The following is a 26487-nucleotide window of genomic DNA, read 5'->3' as shown; positions in this document are numbered from 1 at the left end:
CTTTCTTGAAGCCGTTCCGAAATTAACCAATTGGGTTAGGTATCGGAATTTCTATGGGAGTTCTTTTTCCAGATTTTTCCAAGATTTGTAAAATAGCTAAGTCGGCAAAAAAACTTTTCCGGGGGTTTGAGGAATAAATAGAACTGTTATTAGGGTGGGATGTTATTTTGCAAAAATGGCATAAACTCTTAGCCCATTTGTCAAAAGTTGCCTTTGGGTATAAAAAGAAGAAAAAATCATGTCAATATAATGAGGTTGAATAACACTGTCACAAAAAGTAATTTCCGATAGTTGGCAAAATTTTAAGGATTTTGCTAAAAACGCAATTTTTTGATCGTTTTTCTTAAATTACTTCTTGTTAGAGTGTTTTTCACCCTTACAATATTGATTTTCTTAATCAGCATGAAAATACCTTTCAAATGAGGGGTCACTATGTTTTAAAAATTTTTGAAATTTCAATTTTGCTGGCAGAGCGGCGGTGGCACTCTACCCGTGGCAACCTTGAAAAAGTGCCACAGGGTTTTTACATGAATTTTTCTTCTTTTTATACCCAAAGGCAACTTTTGACAAATGGGCTTAAAAAATTAGTCCTAACACCCCCCCTGTTATCATTTGTTTTTTATTTAACCATATATTTAAATTTGCGCTCAAAAATACTTAGATAGATAAGTTTTAATAATATTCATTATACTATTTGTATCTCTCAGAAAATAAACACTTACAGAACGACATAGTTTATCACTTGGAATACTCCCGTTTTTGGACCATTCTATAGTGGGCGCAAAATAGGGCGGAAACTAAGTAGCACCCTCAGTGCAAAATTGCAGCCTCATCTTTATTCGCCCGCGCGAAAATGCGTACCGTGAGAGGTCCTAAATCCGACACCACTGCCTAAATCCGATGGGGTCTTTCAAAGATACAAACTAAAATAAAAACAAACCTTTCGCTGTGACGCAACAAAGTTACCAAAGTGTCAACTAAACTGAGAGATTTGATACACTGAACCAATTGAACCAAATAACAATAATTGCTTCTTTTAACAAAACATATTTTTTTATTGCAATATGCACAACGTCATAAATGACAACAGTAGTAACAGCATCATAAAAAGTAATGAGATGTTTTGATTTTCCAAAGCACACGAAAATATAAAAGAGGTCTGTGTACGAGCGTGCTCATTTTGAAACGTTACGTAATAAAGCCTGGTTTTCATTACTTTACACTGGCACTTGGCTTGATTGCGGGCCTTTCCAAAAATAAACATCCGGACTTATGGGTGGTAAAGAGGGCATTGATAGTTGACGCCTCATTAATTCGATGTTTGTTATTCAAATTAAGTGCTACCGCATCCGCCCTTTTTTCAACTTCGCGCCATTTTTACAATTTAGTCTGTTTGTTTCTTGATGGAAACCAGCCCAAGTTGTTTCGTATTTTTCCCGCACAAGTCACTTTTATTACAAAACTGTTATCGTTTTAAACATGAGCAACTGATCCAGAATAAAAGGTAATTATTTTTACAACTCACACTTTTTAATTACATTAATTGACATCTTGACATTACAGCTATCTTGTTAGATCTTTTGTTTCGAGAGTTCTAGCAATAGTTTATCGAATTTTTTTTCATAAACAGTTATTTTTGGACCATTCTATAGTGGGCGCAAAATAGGGCGGAAACTAAGTAGCACCCTCAGTGCAAAATTGCAGCCTCATCTTTATTCGCCCGCGCGAAAATGCGTACCGTGAGAGGTCCTAAATCCGACACCACTGCCTAAATCCGATGGGGTCTTTCAAAGATACAAACTAAAATAAAAACAAACCTTTCGCTGTGACGCAACAAAGTTACCAAAGTGTCAACTAAACTGAGAGATTTGATACACTGAACCAATTGAACCAAATAACAATAATTGCTTCTTTTAACAAAACATATTTTTTTATTGCAATATGCACAACGTCATAAATGACAACAGTAGTAACAGCATCATAAAAAGTAATGAGATGTTTTGATTTTCCAAAGCACACGAAAATATAAAAGAGGTCTGTGTACGAGCGTGCTCATTTTGAAACGTTACGTAATAAAGCCTGGTTTTCATTACTTTACACTGGCACTTGGCTTGATTGCGGGCCTTTCCAAAAATAAACATCCGGACTTATGGGTGGTAAAGAGGGCATTGATAGTTGACGCCTCATTAATTCGATGTTTGTTATTCAAATTAAGTGCTACCGCATCCGCCCTTTTTTCAACTTCGCGCCATTTTTACAATTTAGTCTGTTTGTTTCTTGATGGAAACCAGCCCAAGTTGTTTCGTATTTTTCCCGCACAAGTCACTTTTATTACAAAACTGTTATCGTTTTAAACATGAGCAACTGATCCAGAATAAAAGGTAATTATTTTTACAACTCACACTTTTTAATTACATTAATTGACATCTTGACATTACAGCTATCTTGTTAGATCTTTTGTTTCGAGAGTTCTAGCAATAGTTTATCGAATTTTTTTTCATAAACAGTTATTTGGGGGGTCGGAATTAGGCAGTGGTGTCGGATTTAGGACCTCTCACGGTACTAATCATTTTTTTCTCGTGCGCTCAATGGTAAAAGGAAAGTGATCGATATTCTTTGAAGGAAAAAACGTCAGAAACAAACCCAAAGACCAATGGATGTATTTTGTTGTTGAGAATAAATCCTGTGAAGATGAAAATATTTCTGCTATGCGTTTTTTTTCGGAACGCTGAAAAACTCTAATTTCGATCTTCCTTAAGGTAAAGATGTTGTGAGATTTGGGTTAGCGAGGTAAAAATTGCTAAAAAAACTGGTAAAATCATAATCCTCAAAAATCGAAGTTCCAGCCTCACTGTTAGAAATCAGACCATTTTTTTTATTACACTACAGTCACAAGTGTTTCAACCGGTATTCCAACGAAGCCATATTTTGGTTTGTACAGAAATTTCACCCGCTCAAATCAAAACAGCAAAATGGTCAATCTCACTAAAGCAAAACATTGCCGCCACGGCATTTCCCTGGATAAAAATTCTGGTCACGTGACCATCCGTGATTTTAGACCAATAAAAACGCTTCATTTCCACGGATTAAGAAAAAACCGGGGGTCAATTAAATTTTTCTCCCTTCTTGCGGCAAACATAAAAGACTTTAAGAGGCCATTTATTTAAGAAAGGGGTGTTATATAAATAAATTATGTAAGTATTAAGTAATATTTTAAGTAACAATTTCATTAACAATTTTATTTTGAAGTTTGTTTTTAAAAACAAAACCCCCGTGCTAGATGATAATTTCACTTTCTTAACTTATGGACCCATTTGGAAGTATAGACCTTTTATTAAAGAGGCAGCCATGTTGAATAATTATGTACTCCAGCATAAAATCAATGGTACAGCCATGCATAATTACTGTATCATGCATATTTTATAAATTATGCATGGCTGTATCATTGTTTTTATGCTGGAGTACATAATTATTCAACATGGCTGCCTCTTTAAAAAAAGGTCTATTTGTAATACAGATTATTTGGCAGTGTAGTTGCAGCCTATATAAGAATTGGAATCTAAAGTCTGAAGTCGTAACTCCTTGCCAGTGACCCCGCAGAGAAATTGTTAGTTGGCAGACACTGACTTTAGCTTGGTTGGGAAATCGTTTTATCTTGAAATGTAATCTTCACTTTAGATGAATACTTTTATTTATTTGGATTCATGAAAGGTTCAAGGTTTGTTTACTTTTTATTTCAAATTCTTCATTGATTTATTGAGCTGCAATAGCTTTTCAAATAGAAATAGAAATGAAAAACGAAGATTTTTGATTTTGTGGGCCTGGCCGCCATTTTGAATTTCGAATTTTTTTCTCCTGTACTCGGCAAGTTAGAGGTTGTTTGTAATACGCGATTTGGCTTACGCGTAACACTTGTGCAGTGCAGAGTCCAGAGAAGAAAATTTTTAGCCAAGTTTGAGTTAAAATGGCAAAACTCCCCACACCCCGCCACACGGAAGACTAGATTTCATCTGCCATTTTTGGCGCAATTTTGGTGCTTCCAAAAATTATTTCTTGCTGGCAATGTGTAAGGAGGCGCTTCTTTGAAAAGGTGATTTTTTTTGTGTTTTGAAAATGGAATAACTTTGGGAATACTTAACCAATTCTAATAAATAACCCCTCATTTTTCTCACAAAAAAGGTAAGGACTTTCAAATAAAATTAGTTTGGTTTCTAAAAATTGAGGGGAAAATTTTGGCCTGTCCACTCTACTACTGATTTAGGGTGCACACTCGTCGGGATTTTTTGCATTAGTACTTACCTTTTTTAAATTATCAGGGAAACAAATGAAAGAAAACTGCATCTAAACATCACACTTTTCTTCCCAAAGAAATTGATGTTTTTTGACATGCTTCGGCATCAAGGTGAAAACACGACTTGGTGTTGACTTCAAATAATAGCATACCGCGCCAGCAAAACTCTGCATGCCCTGTCATGGGGAAGGCTAGATTTCATCCGCCATTTTTGGTGCTTTCAAAAGATTATTTCACTACCTTCATTCAAAAGGGGCCTAAGTCCAGGTACCCCCCAGTTCAAAGGTGCCTAAGTCCATTTTTATGAGATTTGAGGTCTTTTAGTTTTTCTCAATCTCTGGCTCATTTGCTCTCTTTTGATGTACGCATAACAAGTAGTTTTTAAAATTAAAAAGGCTCAAAACTTCATACTGAAGCTCTGATAAAAGTGATGTTTAATTCAAAAGAGGCCTAAGTCCATCAACTTTTTACAATAGAAGGGCCTAAGTCCATCAACTTTTGACAATAGAAGGGCCTAAGTCCATCATCTTTTTACAATAAAGGGCCTAAGTCCACCAAAATAAGTTTGTTAAGTTTTAAAAAGGCCTAAGTCCAATTGAATTGCAAATGGGTTAGGTCCATGCATCCTAAAAAGTTTAATTGAGTTTTCCTTTGTTTTACTGAGATTGTCTTTTCTCTTTATCTTGAATCTAGGTGTAAGTGGCTTTATTTTGGAGTGTCATATGTGCAGGTTTTGAACTTCTAACTAAAGGCAGAAATTAACCCTCACACATTTTTCAAAATTCATGTTTAATTCAAAAAAGGCCTAAGTCCACTCTGCAAGATTTACAAAGTTGCACCTGGTACGTACAAAAATATGTACTTTCCAAAAGAGTGCCTTTTTATTGAAAAAACAAGTTCAAACTATGGCTTTCAGAAAACATTTACTTCAAAGCTTTACCATCAAAAATGGTTTCAGAATAAAGGAAAAACTTTAATTGCAATTTTCTCAAAATGACCAAAATGGACTTAGGCCCCTTTTGAATTAAGGTAGCTATTTCTTGTTGGCGCAGGGTAAACAGACGATTCTTTGGAAAGGTGATTTTTTTGTGTTTTGAATATGGAATAACTTTGGAAATACTTAACCAATCTTAATTAATAACCCCTCATTTTTCTCACAAAGTTAAAAAACTTTCAAATAAAATAAGTTTGGTTTTCAAAAATTGAGGAGAAAATTTTGCCCTGTCCACCCTAACTGATTGCTTCCTGGCGCTCCCTTCACGAACTGTTTATTTAATTTCCACCAATAAGATTGCCGCATTTCACACGGCCCTTTTTTTGGTAATACACCTTTCTTGTAAATTCAACAACTTCTCAGAAATGACCCGGGAAAATGAGCGCTACACTGTTGTGTAAAAAATGTTTCGGAAGTAAACAAATGCTGTTTTGCTTGCAAGGTAGTGAATGAAGAGGATTTTTCAAATTTTACATTTCTTTTCAAAACTTATCCTATCTTGTAGAGCTTTGAAAAAGAAAGAAAATGACGGGTCATAGGCCTCCGGAAGATAAGTGGTTGTAAAGATATTCAAATTTTAGTGTCAGAAATTTGACTAAAAATTATGCCAAAAAAGGTTAGGAAAATCGGCAGGTCCAAAATGCATAAAATATAATGCATAATGCATAATGCATAATGTTTGAAAAATGTCAATTTTAGAGGCTATAATAAGGAGAATTTGAAAGATAATACTTTCAGCAAAACAAATATAACATTTTCTACCAGAAAAAAAAGGGAGGAAAGCTGTAAATTTGAATTTTGGATGATGAAGAAAATCCATAATCCACTGAAAATGCTTGTCGCCATTTTGATTTTCATAGTTGTATTTTACAGAACGAAGTATAGTGCAGAAAAAAAACACAAAAATATCTCCTCTGTATATTACTTTTCTTACTGGAAAGTGTAAATTTTTATAGCAAGATCTTTATTCTGGTTTTTTTCAGAGATCTTTTCGAACAATTGCTACAAAAGTTCAACGGGTTTTCCCTCTTACAAACCATTAACCAGTGTGGATGCTTTTTGTTAGATAAGCAAATATCCGCCCAATATAAATTAATAAGGCTTCATGCGAAAGCTAGATCAAAGAAAATAGACTTCGAATCTTTTAACATTCGAATGTTTATGTGTTTACCATTATTTTTAGAAAGAGGGGGGAAATCTTTCTGATCTGTTGCATCTTCTTATTATTTATGCTGACAGAAAACCCTTTGTTGCTATGATTGGAATGTATTCTCTTTCGTTCAGATTCGAAAAGTAAACATCTTGTCTCTGGGGAAATCCCTCTGATTGGAATGTTTACTTAAGAAACTCTTTTAAAGGAGGTTTTCGGGCTTTTAGCCTCTACAAAGAAGAGCTTTAGAAAATATAAAATCGTTCTGTAAATTACAGAATACTATTATGCATTATGTAATATGCATTATGCAATACTGTGCAATATGCATTTTGTACCTGCCGTTAGGAAAATAGCTTGGAAAAATTCAAAAAATGTGTCCCTTTGCATGTTTTCCAAAAGCACGAGAATATTTTTTAGGTAGATACTTACATTAAAGAGCGAACTGTAAAAGATGGATATGTGAACGTGACATTTTATAGCATCACAATTGAAAGTCTTGCTTAATCCATATATCAACCCACGAAAAGTAAAAATCAAAATAACTTAATACTTTCTGCATCCTATTGACACAAACATTCTCAATCACCACAATTCATGTTTTGCCCCTTGTTTTATCTTTTCTGTCTTTTCAAAACAAAACATTCAATTTTTGAGCAAAACATTCAAAAGTGCATTTGTCAATATGCAATGTCTTCTGTCCAATGAAATCACTAGAATCTTACTGATGCTGGATAAATTTCTTTTTTTGAAAAAAGAAGACATTACCTAGAGTTTTATTTTTGTTTTTGAAGAGAAGTAGCTTGGAAAAGGTTGAGTCAAAAAAGGTGGTAGGACCCATTTTCAAGGGGCCTTTGGAAATGAAGGAACAAAAAGTTATTATTAAAGAATAAGTTTTTCTTAAAGGAGAAACTCCAAATAAAAAGAAATCCACATCAGCAGAAAACTTTTTTTAGGGACATTCAACCACTTATCCTCTGAAGGCATATGATCCCTAATTTTCTTTCTTTTTCAAAGCTCTACAAGACAGGAGCGGTATTGAAGAAAAAAAATCCGAATTTGAAAAATCTTCTGGAGTGGCTAGCAAGTGGGTTTTCAGCTTCTAACTCTTGATACTGATTGGGAAAAGAATTTCAGACTGGTATAATATCATAAATAGAAAAAAACGTATCAAAATTTGAGATGATTCTGTTTTACAGAACTTAAGAAAAACTCATAAAACGAACTTTCCTTAAGGAAACCGGGGAAAAAATGGGTTGTTCTCCAAGAGACCAAATTGTGGAGGGCAAGAAAACATGCGAACGCAACTGTTTCTCGAAATACAGGAAAGGTGTATTTTATTAAAAGCGCAATTGTTTATTTTTTCATGTATCCCTTTAGAAGTTTTCCGGCACATTATTTTGCTTGTGAGTCAAGTAAAAAATATAGTACTTCCACAGCATTAATCTTTAATACGCATTTGCGCACGTTCTCCCAAACAACTATCAGAAAGTCTTTTTTAAATTTCAACCAATGAATTTGCCGCGTATGATGAAGGTTAACGACTGGCCCTAATTTTTGGCAATAATGGCTTTTTGGCACCTTGGATGACCAGCAGTTATATAACTTTATTTGTTTCAATCTTTGATTCTCAGGGTTGAATGTTTTCTTAGTAAACATCTTATTTCGATTATATTTTGCGCGGGTTCTTCTCATTTTTCTCATTTCTTTCTTGTCTAGTTCTCTTTAATAATCGTTACTCACAAGACTGGTCTGATTTAGACTGGTCTGATTTTGAGAAACTTTTTAAAAATTGCTTTGTGAGTCTTTTAATTGATCACTTAAATTCTCTATTGGACGTCCTATTCTTGTTAAGGTATGAAATGGATTATTTACCAACTTTTTACTTTAACAGGGGTTGAATCGATTTTTTCATAATCAATGCCCTGCATATTTTTGTCAGTTTCATAAATACTTTTCAACTTACATTAGAGAAACACCACTAAGTGAAAAAATCACAATCATAAAAAGGCGTAAATTTATTGCCAGAGAGTAAGTCTGAATAGAAACAGACAGCTACTAGCAAGCAGGGACCCAGCGTGAAGCAGTTATCTCAAGAATTCTTGAAGCTGCTTGAAGTTCTAAATCATGTTTGGGTCAGATAAATTGGATAAGAATTATCAGAATAAAAAAAGTGATATATTTTTATTACAATGGGTTTTTTTTTCTTGGGCCTTTTTTCAGAAACCATTTAAGAATTTTTGAAAGTACTTTTTGGTTTGAGCCTTTGGTACTAACTTTATGACTATAACTTCTATGTTTTATATCATAATAAAGAATTTCTTTGACCATTTTTGAAACCAAAAGAACAGATAACGAAATACACTGAAGTTTGAATTTTTTGGTTGCCACACTTTATGTTCTTGGAATAGATTAGGTCCAAAATCCTGACTGTCATATTGACTTTTGCAACACAGCAACATGAGTATGGAGTTTAAAAATATAAATATAATAGATCATATCTCACTTAGAGTTTAGTTTATTTAGCTTAAACCTATGGTGCTATGCGTTGAAGACTTAAAAATGAGTTCAAACTCACACCAGCTCTTTTATTTACTTCATCCAACTTTATTAACTTTAGATAGATATTACTGAATTATACATTTTTGACTTATAACGATGGAAGACTCACCTAAAAGGGTATGTATTCTTTGATACACTATTAACCCTAATAATGGCAAGGGGCGTTGTACAACTTTTAAGCCTCTTAGAAAAACTTGCCAGTTGTTGCACACTAGGTCAGGTTTTGTTACTTCATTGTAAGTGCATGTCAATAAATGCAAATAAATGGTGTAAAACTGCAAAATCTTAAAGTATCTATAATTTTTAAAACCTTTCGTTTCGACAGGATTTATAAATAATATAAATTAATGATTAATGATTAAAAAAATCTTCAAATATGACGAAATTTTACTTTTGATCTGTAAATAATATACTAATTTTTGCTTTTATTTTTTAATGGTTTTTCTTCTTGATTACTTCATTAGGAAATTAAACAAGGTCGAAGAGCTGGAAATTTGTTTCAAACAGCAGGCTCAAATGCATCAACGAATGAAAGTAACAACAATGCAAGTAAAACAGAGGTAAGTGAAGTTTTCTCAAAAACTCTACAATCCCACGGGAGCCACAAATAATCAATTTAATGCTCAGAAGTAGGAACAAATTTTGACTAAATTTGATTGACCAAATCTGATAGATAACAGGAACTTTTTGTTTGAATCAGAAAATGTTGCTTCGAAAATTGATAAATGAAGGTTGATTAATCACATTCGCTGATTTAGCTTTTTATTAGCACTAGACAGTTGTTTTTTTTAAACTCTGTATTATGTTTTATTTATCACATTGCTCTGACATTGAACTTGTCAATTTTTTATCATTATTCAGTTTGTTAATTTCGCCTTAGCGAAAGACACAGTTTTTTTTTCAGCCAGGCGGGGTAAAAATAACGGACTGAAATCGATGGGAATTGATATTCCCATACGTATTTTTTATGGCTGAGAGTTTAACTTCTTTTGTTTTCAAGTCAAAGAATTCATTGGGAATGGGGAAAATAGTACAATCTTTTGCATGTGGATTGGTTTATTTGATTATTTTCAGTAGGGATAACAATTGGAGGATTATTTCTCATACCACCAGGGATATGATAATTTGGCCGATTTTTCCAATGGGAAGGGTTCCCAGTGGGTCTGTGAGAAGGAGGTGTTTAATTTATGTCCAAAAACTCTCAATCTTTCCCTTGTAGTAGTAGATCTTGAATCAGCTTTCATCTCTGAAACTACTTGTTTTTCTCATGCAGTTTGAATATTAGGCAAAATTTTCGACTTAAAGTCGTCTTGTTTGGTTTATTTGTAAATCCTCATCTATTAGTTAAAATCAGCCCAAACACAAATTTAACACTCTTTCCGAAAACAATTTTTCTTGAAATTTTTAGGCATCTTCATCACTGTCACCGAGGCCAGCACGAAAACAGGGAGGATGGGCAGATGATATAAAAGAAAAGAAAAGAGGGTAATTAAGTTAATTTTTTTATTGTTCTTTTTAGCATGGCAGCAAGAAAATAAGCGAAGCGATAAATAACGTGATTGCTTTTATTTTTATGTTTTTTTATTTCTATATCGCAAATCAAAAATAAAAGATTTTATTCCAGACATGCTATTCCAGCGGGGGGTGCCCCAACAAAAAAACCGATTTCTGCTAACTTTTGGAATCTTTCTTTATCCAATTGACTTGAAATTTTTCAAGTGTGCACCAAATATGAATTGTCATCTTTGGTGAAAATTTTAGCATCGCTGATGACGTCATTGCCACTTGATGACGTCTTCATTTTTTGATAAGCGAAAAAGGACCCCCTCTAACTTTTTTCCACTTTAATATTTTATGCTCAAATTTTGAGGCGACTCCACGTGACATTTATTTTTGGGACACATGGTCAATTTCTTTCCACCTGCGGGTATGGTGTATTTTACAGACCGGTCCAAAATTGCCCTTTTTGCCTAAATCAGCCCTAGGATACATGTCTAGTCTTCATGTCATGTCTAGTGATTGGAAGATGCTGTTTAATCCTGTTTGGAACAGGGATTGATAATAAACTAGTTGTTAACATAAAAGTATCATAAAAGAGGGTTAAAAATGTTTATTTTTTAGTGATGAAGGCAGTGATAACGAGCAAGATGATGAAGGGTAATCAAAATTAAACATAAACCACTAAATTTTAAATATATTCGATAAAATTGTTTAAGTAAACTTAACTCCAGACACCAGCATAAAAATTAAAACCATAGTCAGAGTTGTTTTGTTTTGTTTTCATCTCTTAACAAATATCTCTACTACCAGTGAAGCTTCTAGCAAGGATAAAAAGTTTGTTGCTCTCTTCTTCACCACTCGTGATTATCTTTTCAACGGTTGATTAAGGTATTTGTTAAAAAAAGACAGGCAAACCTTAAATTATTGCACACCTATCGTGATTTGAATAGTCAAATATACTACAATAATTAATATCTAATGATGGTTTAGAATAAATTGAATAACTTAGGAGAATTTATAAGCATTTTAAATTAAAGATTTTAATCCCTTAAAAACGTTATTCTCGCTAAAGACCTTGGTAATGGTTTGGGAAACTAAGACATATTTTATTTACTATGAATTTTATTTTGTAGGAAATTTGGAAGAATGTTGGAAGAAGAAGAGTAAGTTTTTAGTTTAATCAATAGATCCATGTAGAAAACGCTCCTGTAAATCCATGCTTTCATCTCCGAATTCCCCTCTGTCACAATTTAAGGGACCATTCTACTTATCATCACTAAAGTTCATTCGCTTGCTTGCCCTTCCTCAAACAATGCTTCGATCGTAAAACAAGAATTAGTGCACACTGAATATAAGATATATCAAAGTGAATACACGATGCTGACTAAAACCTTCAGAACTCAAAGATATACCATGAAGGTAAGCTACTAAACTGATGAAAAATATTTTACACCTAAAGTAGTACATTAAAAAAGTCGGTAGAAGAATGTAGGATGTTTTTTCTGAGTTTTTTTACTGAGTTTTTCTTTATCCACACATCTAGCGAGCGATTGAAACAAGATGCGACAGTAGTTTTGGACAATGACGGTGATGACATTCCAATCATCCCTGAACTTGATGACGTCACTGAAGATGACATGGCTTCACAAGTCGCTGCACCTCCGAGGTTTGCGTAATGCGTGCACTTCGTTCAAGGTCGTATTGAATACAGTAGAGTCTCTCGAACCTCAACTCAAATGTCTCTTTAACTCAAACAAGTTTCGCCATCCCCTCTTTTAACAAAGCCTTATAGACCAATCTCCATTACTCGAAGTCTCCTTAACTCGAACAAAAATTTGTGTTCCCTTGTTATTGAGACTCCACTGTATCAAAGAACGTTCAGAATCGACAATCTCCATTTCGTAACCAACACCGATATTAAAATCACCTATCTTTGTCTGATTAAATGTTTCGTATAGGAAAGCTTTCTCTTCCTATACTATAAATTAAATTCCAGTGAAATTTAGTTTTCCAATGAATTACTTCCAAATTGTTTTATATAGTGTGCTGGTCACAAGGATTGCAACCTACAAAGAACTTGATCATGATTTCGAAAAACATACAGGACTTTTGACATTGGTATGTAGTTGCTTATTGTAAATCAAGTAAAAGTTCGTTATTATCTTTGGAGATCAAGAAATGTATCAAGGGATGAAGTCATATTATATTCTTTACTTTGGAGCCTTGATAATTAGATGTTGCTCTTGATGCTGCATGTTATACTTTTCCATATGCATTTATGAATATTGATTGAAATTTTAGGACGGTGATATTGATCTCAAATTATTGGGAAATGTTCTTGCACCAGAATCTGAAATACAAGAGGTAACTTACAATTCTTCGATTATTTTTTTTTTCAATAGAACAGAAGAGGGAAAGAGGTGAGAGGTCTTTCATTTAATTTCTTCCCGTCTTTAGGCTGACAAGTCATGGAATTGGGATCGTGTTTTTACTGAGGTATCATCCGAATTGCGTTCTGAATGGGAACAAACCAAATCACTAACATCCAGCAACAAAGATTAAATCTGATTATAACTTTGCATACACAAAAGGCTTGGCTTCTGGTACCTCTTCGCAGGCCTTTGTCGATGCTCTAAGGAGTAGAAGATAGGCATTTAAATTATTATCATTTTTAGCGCACAATATGTACATATAATAATGTAAATAATGGAAACAAATTTTACCATCAAAATATTCAAAGCAACTTTACTATCACAACAAATTATATTCCATTATTGCTGGTTCTTTGAAATTGCAATTGCTACCCCATGAGCCAATTTTGAAGAATTCGCGTGGATTTAGTTTCGGGAGTCTGTGAACTAGTAAGATTTTAGATCTGTTATCATGTTGTTCTGGGTGAGAAACAGAAGTGCTTACATTATTTTTCATTACTTTCGAGTAGGTTTTATAAGCTTATGAAAAGACAGAAAAACTGGTTACGATGTGTTAAGATTAAAAAACATAAAAAGAAATTGAAAAAAGGAAATGTAGATTAATTACTAATTCAGGGGACCACCAATTTTTGAACCTACCTCGCAGGTCCTTTAAATTAACCGATGTTCTTACGTCCGTTCGTCTGGTACCAGCTTTTCTCGGGATTGGTTCATTAGTTTTTTCTGATGTTTTGCACAGTGATGCAAAATGCCTGACGTCCGCGCTCGATAGGATCGATCATCGGAACGGCTCGATGACGGATCGATATGTGATCGATGGATTACTTAACGATCCGGATAGGAGATCGATAGACGATCGATACTCAAGATTTTTTTAAGCTTATGATTAGTTATCGATTATTTATCGATCTATCGTCGATCTTTTATCGATCTTATCGACCCTATCGACTCGTACTCGATTTACGATCGATAACAAATCGATTAACGATCGATGACGAATCGATTAACGATCGATGACGAATCGATTAACGATCGATGACGAATCGATATACTCGATTGAAATACTAGCTCGATATAATGGATCAACGAAGGATCGATACTCAAGACTTTTTAATGGCTGAATCTTCCATCGATCTCCTATCCGGATCGTTAAGTAATCCATCGATCACATATCGATCCGTCATCGAGCCATTCCGATGATTGATCCTATCGAGCGCAGACGTCTGGAAAGTGGTGATCCCCTCGGATTTTTGAGTAATTTTTTTTTCCGGCCGAAAATGCCGGAAATCGCTGCATATTTTCATTAGGCTTTTTCATTATATTTCTTTGTTTTTTCACACGAAAACATTATTGATAACAATACCCACCATCAAGCATGATTTAATTCTCAATAAACCTGATTTTTTCTAAAAGGAACAGCCGAGAACTTTCATCATCAGGTAGGTGCATTCAGAATCTAGCTTGTTTTGAATATAAACGATGGATCGCCTCTTTGTAGTTTGAGTGCCTTTGGTCTGCGTTTTCAACTTATTTGACAGTTTTATTTTAGATCAAATCAAAAAATCTTTGAATAAGATAAATTAAAAAATTATAAAAGAACCAAGATATCTGTGAGCCTCATAAGAATTGCAACGACGATATTTTCAAGAGGGAGAAAAGGTAAATTTGTTCGATTTTTCTGTATATTTTATGAATTCTGGCATTATTCTTCAGTGTATCATAAGAACATTACATTGTACATTGTTATTTATCTCATTAACTTACCAAACTTTGTTATCAAATAACTTTTTACCATTTTCTTACCTTAACCCTATTTATACCGACCTTTTGACAGTTTGATATTACCAGTTGGGGAGGGGGGGGGGTATTTTGCACCACCCTGAAACAGCGATGACGTCATTATGAAAATGACACCTAACCGATGAAAAACCGTACCTCAGAAAAACATTAATCGAAAGCGAACTAGAAGAGAGATTTGTTAGTTCTGTTCTGTAAGTTTTCTGAAAGGCAATATAGAAAACTTCATATGCTTGCCGGTTTTTGTAGTACCATTAATCTTAATTCTTAAAATATATGCTGAAGATGAGTAAAATTGACTAAAACCGATTTCGTCATCATTTTTTCATTTTTTTTTCATGGTAATTTGAAATGTAGTATCATGGGCTAAAACCTGTAAAAATTTGAAGTAATTTGGATCGTTGCTGATATTTTAACTCAAGATTTTGTTAAAAGTCATAAAGTTTTATGTGCTTTGAAAAATTTTTCAGGGAGTTTTAGGCAAAATAGTGCTAGGTGTAAAATACTCCCCCTGGTAAAAAAAGGGTTATACAGGCAATTTGACTAATTATCATTCATATGATTACTGCAAAATGATTATTTATGTATTAATTCCATTTAGCAGGTCTTTCTTTCTCCAAACTAATCCAATTTAAGGAGAATAAGCAAATGAGTAACATTTAAAAGCTTTGGGATTAGGAAGAAAGTTTAATTAAAGCACGAATACTTGATAATGATTTGATGCTTTCTAATATTAATAGGGATCGACAAATTGTTGTTGAGGAGACATGATGTTGGCTGGATACTCCATCATCATGGTGATTATCAAGTTTCAGACACCCACTTTAACATACAACACATCGAGTCTTATCAGTACCATCGGATCTGACTGAAGATTATCTTTATTTTTTCTTCCCAACCTCTGTCACTATTTTCTTTCATACTCTATTTTGGTTATTTTGATCATGCTTCAATCATTCTGAATCTCAATTCACAAGTCTATAGCCTTCATAGCAGGTGGCTGTGCATGGGAGTAAGAAAGAAAGACTTCTCCATTGGGCTAGTCCATTTTATATGCATACAGGGGATGGGCGAAAAATTCCAAAAGGTATCCCGGAAAGAAATTCCAGGGGGTCAAAAGGAGTGTTTTGTTTTTTCATTTTTCCAGGGGATTAAAAGTTATTCTAAAATTTCCAGGTGGTAAAAGTCTGATTTTAGTTCGTCCATCGACACTTTAAGGTATAAAAAAAGTTTTTCCAAGGGTTTTTTTGCAAATTTTGCCATATTTCCAATATTTCCAATATTTCCAGAGAATTTCCAAGAATTGTCTTTTTACTTGAAAAGGTTATGTATAATTCATGTCGATAAATTTGGTAAACTTTTTATCCAGTCTTTACTGCGTATCAGGGTTTGAAATGGCCTAACATCCGCTCTTATCTCCCTCAAAAGCCTGAAAGTTGTGGTTGTTGATGATTTCTCTATACACAATAGCTTCGTCATCAAATGGTCCCTCATTGCGGTGAACAATATCACTTTACTCACTGACTAATTAATTTTTAATCAACCAAAACAGCCGGTCCGGAAGATGGATTTTTCCTCTTCTCTTGACTCAACCGCAATGTGCCTCTCTCTATATATGTACATTGGTTAGTCATACACCAGAGGAAACCTTATGACTAACTAAGGGTCACTGATAACAGTACTGAAATACTTTAGCTACCGAAACGTATCTGAAATATACAATTATTAACGGCATCATCATTAGTGATATCATATCTTATCGACATATTTATGATAATGATCTTACGTCACTGATAAAAACCTTGAAATCTTTTCATAGGAATACCTACTTATTTTCATTCCTCAATCTCTAATAAACACAACATCCCATGATATTATTCGCTATTTCTAAATATCTGATTTATTACTGATGTATTACTTTTCTTTTTCAGACCTTAAAAAGTGATGTCGTTGTTTGCCCAGTCTGCTTACGTAATTATCAGTCCGCTAAACCTAGGTATGTAACCACTCAAAATTTGCAAAGTTGCCTTTTTCATTTTCAAAAAAATCATCTTGCAATTGCGAGACCCATTGAAGATGTAAACAACTGCTATCTTATTGACCCCTTGAACAACGTCTTTTAGCCAGTCGGGATGCCAATGGGATTGAGAAACCATTCCAATGGGTAAGATTTTTCATTCTTTAGTGTGCGGAAATGAAGCCTTTCCCAATGGAATTTTACGGTACTTTGTTTTACGAATCTTTTGTCAAACTTTAAGTGAGAAGGAATAGTACTGACTGTGTGTGTGGTACAATGATGTGACTTGAAATTTAAATAGACCACCCTATTGGAGAATGTTTCAGGTGGTTTCAAGGCAAAAATATTTTGATATGTTCTCCTCCCAATCTTCGGACACAAAGAGAAGCGCTATTTATGAAATGATTCTATTCCGTCCATACTTCAGCCCGGTTAGGAAGCTAATCCATAATTGACGGGGGTTACGAAACATCAAAACTGCATTTCCGTAAACTTACAATAGCGGCACTCAACGCTCAATTAGAAAGAATGTCATTAAGAGCTATTTAGTTTTAGCATAGTAATTAAGTAATGCAATGGGAAACCCCTCATTATATTTTTCTTTTGATCCAAAGCTATCTGCCTCCTGTACAAAATGTTACTTTTACCTCCCATTCGATTCTTTTCGAAATATTTCAATTCTAGGACTTTAAAAGGTCACAAAATGCATCCTGCAAATAGTGAGTGATCAGAGTAATCAGATTTCATTTTCACTTTTAAGGGCTACTTCGTCCAGCTGATTGACATTTTGTTCTAGTAAAATTTGACTTTGTCTGTTGATGTCCTGCACTAATGATTGTTTCCCAGATATCCCAGAAATATCATTGGGTATGACTAGACTGTGCTGCACCTGCTCGTTTTATTTACTACCCGCCTCCATAGTAATGTATAATCTGGTTTGGTTAAGCAAATTAATTGGTTTTAGTTAGGATTAGATCAAGCTTACTTTATTTCGTTTTTAATCTTCTAGCTATGTTTGTGTAATCTGCTGCATTACACGCTTTGTAGTGTTGCTTCTGCTTTTCCTTTCTCACTCTCAATAAGGTTTTTTTTTGTAGAGATCGGTAGCAAACGTATCCTGCATGAAAATTTCATCAGCTTGGTTTACAAAAGCACGCCAGGCAGCCCTCGTTGATTAAACCAAGTACTCTCGGGTACCTAATAGCCGTCCCCCCCCCCCGCTTATTAATTTCGGGAAAATATTTTTGGAAATTCCCCTCTTTAGTCCTAATTCTACTGTATTAGCCTTCTATTAAAAAATTTTCCACCCAGGACTTTTTTATTCCAACCCCCCTCCCCCCGCTTAATAAGTTTTAAGAGTTTTTCCAATCCCCCCGCTTATCCAATCCCCCTGGCTATTAGGTATCCGAGAGTATTTAATAATATTTCTTCCCATAAAAGCCAAGCACGTTCTTCGATAATTTCGTCATTTATGAAGTTAAACCGTTAATGATGACGTCGCTATAAAATGTCAAATTATCAGAAATTTTTTCATTCAAGTTGCGCATTTTTATGTTCCACCTAAGAAAGTTCCCAGCAGGTTCACACCCACTAATACATTACTTTTAAGAATCATGAATATTAGAAATGGACCATTCACCTTATTAGCGTTTGTGACAAGTACAGCGAAATTAAAGAAAAGGATATTTGTGTGAATAGCAAAAACAAATTAATAGTCGCAGATTGTTGAAAGCTTTCTTCGTATTTTGTTTATTCCTTTAGCTGGTTCCTCTCCTCGCTTGTCTCAACAAACCAATCAAATTAAAGCGAGATTGTTTTCGGGAAAGGAAAGCAAATGAAAAGATTTCCTTTATCCATATCCATTTTCAAACTGTTTTCAATTTCTCTAATTTGATATTTCTTCCAATTGGAAAATCACTTTAAGAAGAGGATGATGTTAAAAAGTTTCCGATTATTTTGTCTTTTCTATAAATTGCTCTTATTCAACACATCTCCTTCCCTGGCAAATTGACATAACCCATTAGTGGAACAAGACTACATTTCCACATTATTATTTCGCCCCAATGTTTTCCTCTAGGCTTAACTTACATTAAGGTGGTAGTTACCTGAGATTTGAAAAGTTACCGAAAAAATTATAAATTTTTGCTTTTTGGGCGTTTTCGAATCTACAACCATTCCTGAGAGTGCCTTGAAAATTTCAAACCCGTATCTCAAGTATTTGGGTCACAGGAAGCATTTTTGTGTACCATGGTAGTCCAAAAACCCCCCTAGCAACCAAATTTCAATCGGTTGCTATGGCCTTAATCGCTCAATACCTGTCCCAGCATAGCAAAGTAGCACGCCAAAAGAAAGCTTATTTAACGCCCTTTCCGAGCGTCAAAGTTCCTTATCTACTTTGGTTTACGGGTTGTTTCAAAATATAGGTTTTAGTTCCATGACAAGCGAGCAAAAGTGTAAACAAAATGGAAGCAAGTTCTGTGACTTTGCAACTGTATTTTGTTGGTGTAAAGCCATTTTATTTGCATGAAATGACATTGCTGATGGATTATTCTTATTGTAACTTGTTGTTGAAGAGTTCTTGGATGTATTTGGACAAGCTTTTGTGTTGTTAATATCCTGAAGAGGTTGGCTATCCGGTACAAAACCATTTGTCGCTATGTGATTTTCTGGAAGGATTTCTGCAGCTCTTCTTGACATTCAAACTATTTTGTGATATACTATGAACCACTAGTTAATTGGAGTAACCAGAAAATTCCATTGTACCATCAATTAGACGTCCACAATACAATAAATGGTGTACTTATACGGCTTCGCGGGGGTTCAAATCTGGTATGAGCAACCGGTCGCCCGGTCGCCCGGTCGCGCAGACCTTGCACCTTGACCGACATGACAACATAAAAAAACCCTAATTGATAGTCAGAAAATGACTCCATTTGATTGAAAATGCATGATAATATTTTATTGAGTGAACTGAAATGAAATATACCCAAGATTTGGTGAATAAAGGGTCAAAATAGACTTTGCGCAAGCCAATTACATGATTTTTGTTAGTTTGGCGCAACACGAAATAGGACAAAATGCAAGGATTTTGGACGTTTTTGATGATTACACTGGTTATGTGATATAAATTATGGATTGTTTTACAAAAACAGTTAAAAGGCTGAAAAAACTAGGTTAAAAAGCATTTTGTCATAAGATATTACGTTTTCTTTACTTTTTTGCCTTTTCCCTTTCCGGAAACGCGTTTCCGGGGTTTACTAACGCCTTGACGGATATTTCTCAGGATTGGAAAGTGCTAGCTTCATGAAATTTTCAGGGAAGGTTTCTTTCACCATTTGTCAGAAAACTAATGAAAAATTTTCATTAAAAAATGTTTCACTCCTTCAGAATCCAAAAATTTACAAATTTTAGGTTCCAGACCCCCTGGAAAAAAAATTCAAAAAATTTTTTCATTAGTTTTCTTTGTTTTCTCATTACAAAGCTGTGTGCCAAAAATCTTTAATTGAAATGATCTAGAACTCTAGAAAAGCCTGTCGAAAGAAAAATATAGAACGTTACCCCCTGGCCAATATTACCCCCGTCTTTGCTATTTTTAGAATTTTTTTTTCATTTTTGACATTGTTAATAGTTATGTTACATTTATGGAAAGTTTCATCAATATATCTTTGATATTTCAAAAGTTATGACTAAAAAGGTAAAAAAATTACTTTTTCCATTTCTCAGGTAACTACCACCTTAAAGATTCTAGAAATTTCTACCGATCGCATGCAGATTGGCATAAAAATTCCTATAAAACGAATATGTTTTACTTAATCTACCAGGAATCACAGGATTTAGAAAATGTTTGAACACTGAAAAAAGTTTCTTGGTTTCTTGGAACAGAAGTATTAAAAGAATTTCTTTTTATCTTCTTAGGGTTTCGGACGTTTTGTAAAGAGCTTGCTTGATGAAACAAAGAGGAAATTGGTGCATTGTGCCGCCGTCGCTTTAGCGTTTACGGTGACTTTATCTCTGAATTAATGTAGATTAAAACTGTCTGCTAAATTAAAGCTGCGCAAAATGCCGCTAAATTCTTTGTTAGTGTTAACTAGTCGCCACTTGACTTAACGGAAAAGATACTTGGTGTTGCTGTAATTTTTAAAGCGTTTTAAATGATTTTAAGCTTCATTAACCAGCATTAATTTAATTTGTGTTTTGTTTTTTTACAATTACAGAGGAATTAAGCTGTTGGTGGATACATGATGTAATTGTTCCGAAAAAGACGACCGGTAATGGAGCAATAAAATGGTTTTTCTTCTGGACAATATTCGCCAACGACATTGTTTGCAGCGCTGACAGAGGTATGTTTTGATTGTTCTATTGTACAATCGGATGTCGAGTGTTTGTTTCAATTATCCTTTGCTATCCCATCCCGATATTTAATTGAACTTCTATAAAATTTGGAAATTTCAAATCTCGGGATAAAATTTCCTTAATTAATAACTGTTAATAACCCTTGAAAATTTACACTCCTTCCAAATTGTTTGTAAGTCTTTCACTTCAGTTGTCATAAACGTAAAAATAGTAGCAAAACAACTGCTAAAATTTAATTGATCAGTTGCACTTGTAGACACTAGACGTACTTTCACCACAAAACTCATATAAGCGGATCAAAGTGGATTGCAATAGATTCTTTTATAACTGGTAGTAGCAAAGGGTTTACATCGCCCACTTCAAAACCTGTTTTTCGCTCACAAAACGATCTACACATCTGAACTTTTCCCTTCTTTTTGCCGTTTTGTTTTCGCTAAAAGATAAGGCAAAGAATGATGCCATGATTACCCATCAAAACTGAACTTTAGAAACCCATCAACCTAATAAGACAAAATTTACCCCAACACTCTTACAATAATATAGCCGACAAGCCATCGTTTGAAATTAACTGAAAAACCCGAAACTTGTGGAATGTTTCCTCCTTGTTTCTACGAAGAGGCCTTTTTATAAGATATTTCCAAATGAATTACAAAATTATAGATTTGAAGGCCAGCCACAATTTGATACAGGAGAGAAATTAAAAAACAAAACAAAATATCTTACAATCGGGCTAATACTAGAATAGAATTTACGGCCTCGTGTTGGGAAGATCAATTTGGTAGGTCAATCCGCCTTTTGGAGACCTCCCTATTGGATTCTTGCTTATATTCAAGAGACGCCCTTGGATTTTCAAGAAATTCAATAATCATTCTGGATTTCCCAGGTCTTTTGATGACATCTGGCAATTAATGGCCTCCTAATTTCTTTTTGGAATAGCCCTTTGTATTGAAAATCCCAATTCTGATTTTTTAGTTAAAGTTTACGTCATTTTTTAAATGATGTCACCATAAAATGTGTGTCTGTTCTGAATTTTCTCGGTTGCAATGACGAAACAAAGTACTGTGTAAAAAGCTTCGACAGTGAATTTTATGAAGGGGCTTTTAAAACTCTAGACCATTTAAGGGGCTGCCATGGGGTCTTCATAAAGTTTAAATGCCCGAGGAGAATTATTTTGTAAGGCTTGTGCGTAAGATGCACTCGCAGAATTAGTGTCAGATCACTTGAATCTCTTGAATAATTATGCAAAGAAACAATGACAGTTGCATAATTAGAGCAGATGGTGCTCATTAAAGAGACATAAACTCTGTATTTCTCATTGTCTGATGATGATTGTTTGTTTCGCTTGGTTGGTCTTTCAAATGATGCCAAAAAATGAAAAAAGCCGAAATTATTTCGAGTTTCCGAAAACAATAATTTTTCATTGGATCCGTTTAAATCCTTCCTTCTTCGTGTGGGTGTCCTGTACTCGACTTTTTATAGAAATGAAGATGATTTTGAACTTTTTTGTTTGTTTCTTCGTTTATACTCTTTTTTCTTTTTCACAACAATTATTCGCTTATTACATATGCTTTCCAGAGAAATCAACTAAATACCACCATTAGCCAAATTCTGGAGCCGCTCGCTGCGCTGCCGTGCGCAGCTTGTAGGGACAAAAATTACTTTCGCTTTCGTTTTTAGGCGGCATTCGCAGGTATTTGGTAAGAAAACAGTGAGACTCCCCCCTTCTTTTTACCAGCAAAAATAGGAAAAAGAGATTGGATAAATGTTGGAACTTTCATTGGATTTCAAGAAAAAGCCTCTTCCAAACATGAAAACGTTTATAATCACTCATAGTTGGGGGAATTTTCAATTATCCCGGGCTCAGTCTTGGCCTATAGCCTATGAACTTTTTGTACTGTATATGCCTTATTGGACTATTACTTTTCGTAGAAAATCTTTTCTGCTCACTTTGGGCCTCAGTTGAGTATGATAGGTAGATTTTGGGGTTGGGAAATAGGTAAAAAGTAAAATTATACATAAACATGTTTGAGTGTTTGAGAGTATTTGACTTGACTTCATGTTATGTTTTTTTATCTTTACCACCACAAATTATTCACAGAATAGAATTTATAAAAATTTTTCAATCATAAAAATATTGGCTGAAGCAAATTTTTTACAAATTTTATATATTTAAATGATAAAGTAAAAACATCTAAAATTTTTTTATTATAATCCTTTGTGACAGTACTTTTTCTGTTGGGAAGTTGGAAGCTTTTCCACCGAACAGAATTGAGCACTGATAACTAATAATCCAAATAAAAAGATAATTTCAGACAGTGCTTTAGGCATCATAACTTTGCCTGAAAATGCAATGACTACAAAGTGGATTTGTACCGTCAAGGGCTCTAACTGGGACAGTTGACAAAACATGGGACAGCAATTCGGCAATCATTTTACCGAACCTCTACCTATTAAAAGTCATTTTAAATTAACATAGTCCCAAATCATAGAAAACAAACTTGTTGTCAACAGAGATTTAACAGTGAAAAAACAGTTCAGAAAATCAACCATCCCATGATATGACACTCGTCCCAAGTTAGAGCCGTTGACGGTATGCCGGATATCCAAAACAATAACAATCCATTATATGATATATATACACAATCATGTCAATGTCATAAGGTACTTTCAATTTTTTGCGGTACTTTCAAAATTTCAGAATTTTTGGGCACTTTCTTTGGATTCGCTTATCCTTTTCTTGTCCTGGATCCAATCAAAACCTGCACGTAAAACATACCCCAAAATCAGTCACGTTTATAACATGATAACTCGGTCTTTGACGATGTAAGATTCAACAACAAAATTTTGAGAGTTAAAGTAAAGTTTATCCCTCAGCGCAGTCAGTGATGAATCCGATCTGACTGTTAGTGTCTCTTCAGCCATTTTTGAATGAATAAAATGAATCATGAATTTTTTGTTATCTAAAGGGATGGGTGAAACCATGTTTGAATGAGCCATATCTTGGATATCTCTCTCATATCAAAACTGTTCAATGCAATCGAAAAAAATCTTTCTCAGCTGAATTCCATGATAGGGAATGTTTGTGAAGCTATTATAGTCATTGTTTGCACCAATATAAAGTTACTTCTGCAAGTTAGTAGTCTCCATCAACAGCTTTCGAAAGCAGCGAAATCGACGAACTACTTGAGTGAAGTTTGTAAACAAAAAAAGCAAGTTTCACACATTCATTATGTTCAAAAAGTATTGTCTTTTATTCCAATGTATGATAGAAGTCTATTCCAAAACATTTGTTGTTCCAGTAGTATTCTTCTTCTTTTTCCCAAAGAATCACCAAATCTACTCAAAAAGCACTGTTTTGCAGTGCTTCCCCAGCTGTAAACAAAATGGCTTCCGCCTCGATTTTTGTCCCGACACGCACTCAACTGCAGCGCAGCGAGCGGCTCCAGAATTTGGCTAATAAGCTTTTGAGGGCCTAAATATTGATTCCCATTACCCTTTTCAAATCTAAAATCATTGAATGTGATTTACCCGAACATTGAAACTCTCTTGTCTAGTTTTTTTGATAAAAAGCCCGAAAATCGCGCCACCAGATTACGCGGTGTTCTTTTCAATCCTATGTTAATTAGAATGATTAAGACATTTTCATGAAATCAAGTGCATATCATTTTGATGACGAATTGACAATTGTCATTTCACTTTTGTCAAGTAACTCTCTCCTTCCGTTCATCTGAGCACAACGAACAATTTCAGTTTGTGAACGAAGAAACGCTTTAATCACGCTGTCTCCTCATTCTCTACATTTGTCTTTTTCGCAAAAAAAAGTGCTCTGGTGGGATCAACGGCTCTAAGACATCCTAGTTGTTCTAATTCTACAAATAAGGTAGAAATATGGAAAAAGAATACTAATTTCTCTAATCCTATTGTCCTGATTGTATAGAAACTTTCCATTAAAGCCCATCTTCAGGACTTTCATTAGACGAATTTTCTTCTTTTCGAAAATGAAACAGGATAATCATTAATACTGTATCTGGTATTTCCTTGAGGAAACTTATGTTTTTCTGAATTTTAACTGTTCTTTGTTCTGTGGAAAAAGTTTGACCGGTATCTAGTCCGAAAATAGTCCTTCCATTTTATTAATTTACAAGAAAATTGGCTATGAGCCCAGTTGAACTCTTGTATCTTGATACCGCTTTTAGAGCAGCTAATTCTAAGGAAAATTGCTGTTTCACCCAAATTGAGCGACGTGCTTTTAAACGAGTTGTTGAATGGCGACACTTGTATGTTAATCTTTCTCCCTTTTTGATTCTTTTTGAGGGGACAAGGAGTTGGTAAAAAAGACAAAAGACACCTTGCTCTTTTTATGTTCTTCATTTACCTTTCCTTACCAATGTTTTGAAAATAAGAAGACTTAACTCCTGCACTATTCATTAGTAAGGTCTCTCATAATTACCTTCACAAAAGTGGCGACCGTATTATCAAAGTTCTTTAAAATCGCAGAAAAGAAATCCTTATTTTGAGGGTTTTAAATGTTGAAAAAGAAACAACCCTTCTTCGATACATTGTCGTTTAAAACATTTTCTCCTTTTTATTGAAGAAGAAGTGAAGGCTTGGATATTGATTTTCTTTTTTTGTGTTTCGTTTTTTGACACAAAGTCGCCTTTGGTTAACTAGAACTATTAAAAGACGGCTGATACTTTATAATACGAAAGCAACGGGCACCGGGCCGGATTTTTTTGTTCATTAATAAAACCCCCTTGTGATACAGTTCTTTCTTTATGAATTTTAAAGATTTATAAATGAAAGATTCTTCTGTGAAGATTTTAACACCTTGTTTTGAAAAGTAATCCACTAATTGGTTTTGAAATCAAAACCGGGTAGTCTCTTTATGAAACCAGTGGTTAACATATCGCCCTCTCTTGCATACATTCCAGGTACCCTCCAATCCAACATTCATTCATTCATTCTATCGTCAAATGCGAGCAAAAGGTGTTTTTGACTTGCAAATCCACACACAGAAAATCCTTACTTACTTCTCAAAAAAGCCATTGGGCCATTCCAGAAAATTTTTGTTACCCCCGTCGGACGACGTACATTTTTTAATTTTTTCTAGCCTCGGAAATAATTTATTTTTCCAGTGGTGGTTGGAAATTACAATGAAAATCCATGTACTTGCGCAAAATGCGTCGGAAATTCCACTCTTTTTTTGCCGTTTTTAATTCAATTGCCTTGGAAATTCATACATTTTGGTGAAAACTTTTGCCCTCGGAAATCCTGTGTCGTCCGCCCCCTGTTACAGACAAATATACAAATTCTGGAATGGCCCATTATGAATTCGAATTCGAATTTGAATATCTGGTATCATGTAAAAAGAATCGGTTCTTTGTTTTTGCT

General features: G+C 34.4%; 2 protein-coding genes across 3 annotated transcripts in view; both read left to right on the top strand.

Annotated features, from left to right (window-relative positions):
• The first annotated feature begins 9050 nt into the window (after positions 1-9050).
• Positions 9051-13261, top strand: LOC136813507 (intraflagellar transport protein 43 homolog A-like). Of its 2 annotated transcripts, XM_067070022.1 has the most exons (9): positions 9051-9114; positions 9462-9557; positions 10406-10482; positions 11119-11154; positions 11631-11660; positions 12041-12163; positions 12540-12615; positions 12799-12861; positions 12955-13261. In XM_067070022.1, the coding sequence occupies exons 1-9, from the start codon at positions 9094-9096 to the stop codon at positions 13057-13059; spliced, it is 627 nt and encodes a 208-aa protein (XP_066926123.1). In that variant the 5' UTR covers positions 9051-9093; the 3' UTR covers positions 13060-13261. The 2 variants fall into 2 exon arrangements, with proteins under 2 accessions (XP_066926123.1, XP_066926124.1); XM_067070023.1 differs by lacking the exon at positions 11119-11154.
• A 1224-nt stretch (positions 13262-14485) lies between these two features.
• LOC136813505 (TGF-beta receptor type-1-like) overlaps positions 14486-26487 on the top strand; it is a 60575-nt gene continuing 48573 nt past the window's right edge. The window contains exons 1-5 of the mRNA XM_067070020.1: positions 14486-14588; positions 15467-15523; positions 16658-16722; positions 20659-20742; positions 20958-21083. The gene's annotated coding sequence lies outside the window, so the exon portion shown is untranslated. The remainder of the gene's footprint in view (positions 14589-15466; positions 15524-16657; positions 16723-20658; positions 20743-20957; positions 21084-26487) is intronic.

Source organism: Clytia hemisphaerica, unplaced genomic scaffold (genome assembly GCF_902728285.1).
Source record: "Clytia hemisphaerica strain Z4C2 unplaced genomic scaffold, Clytia hemisphaerica genome assembly, whole genome shotgun sequence".
NCBI lineage: Eukaryota > Metazoa > Cnidaria > Hydrozoa > Leptothecata > Clytiidae > Clytia > Clytia hemisphaerica.
The sequence above is the reverse complement of the archived record's forward strand: the minus strand, read 5'-3'. Positions and strand labels throughout refer to the sequence as shown.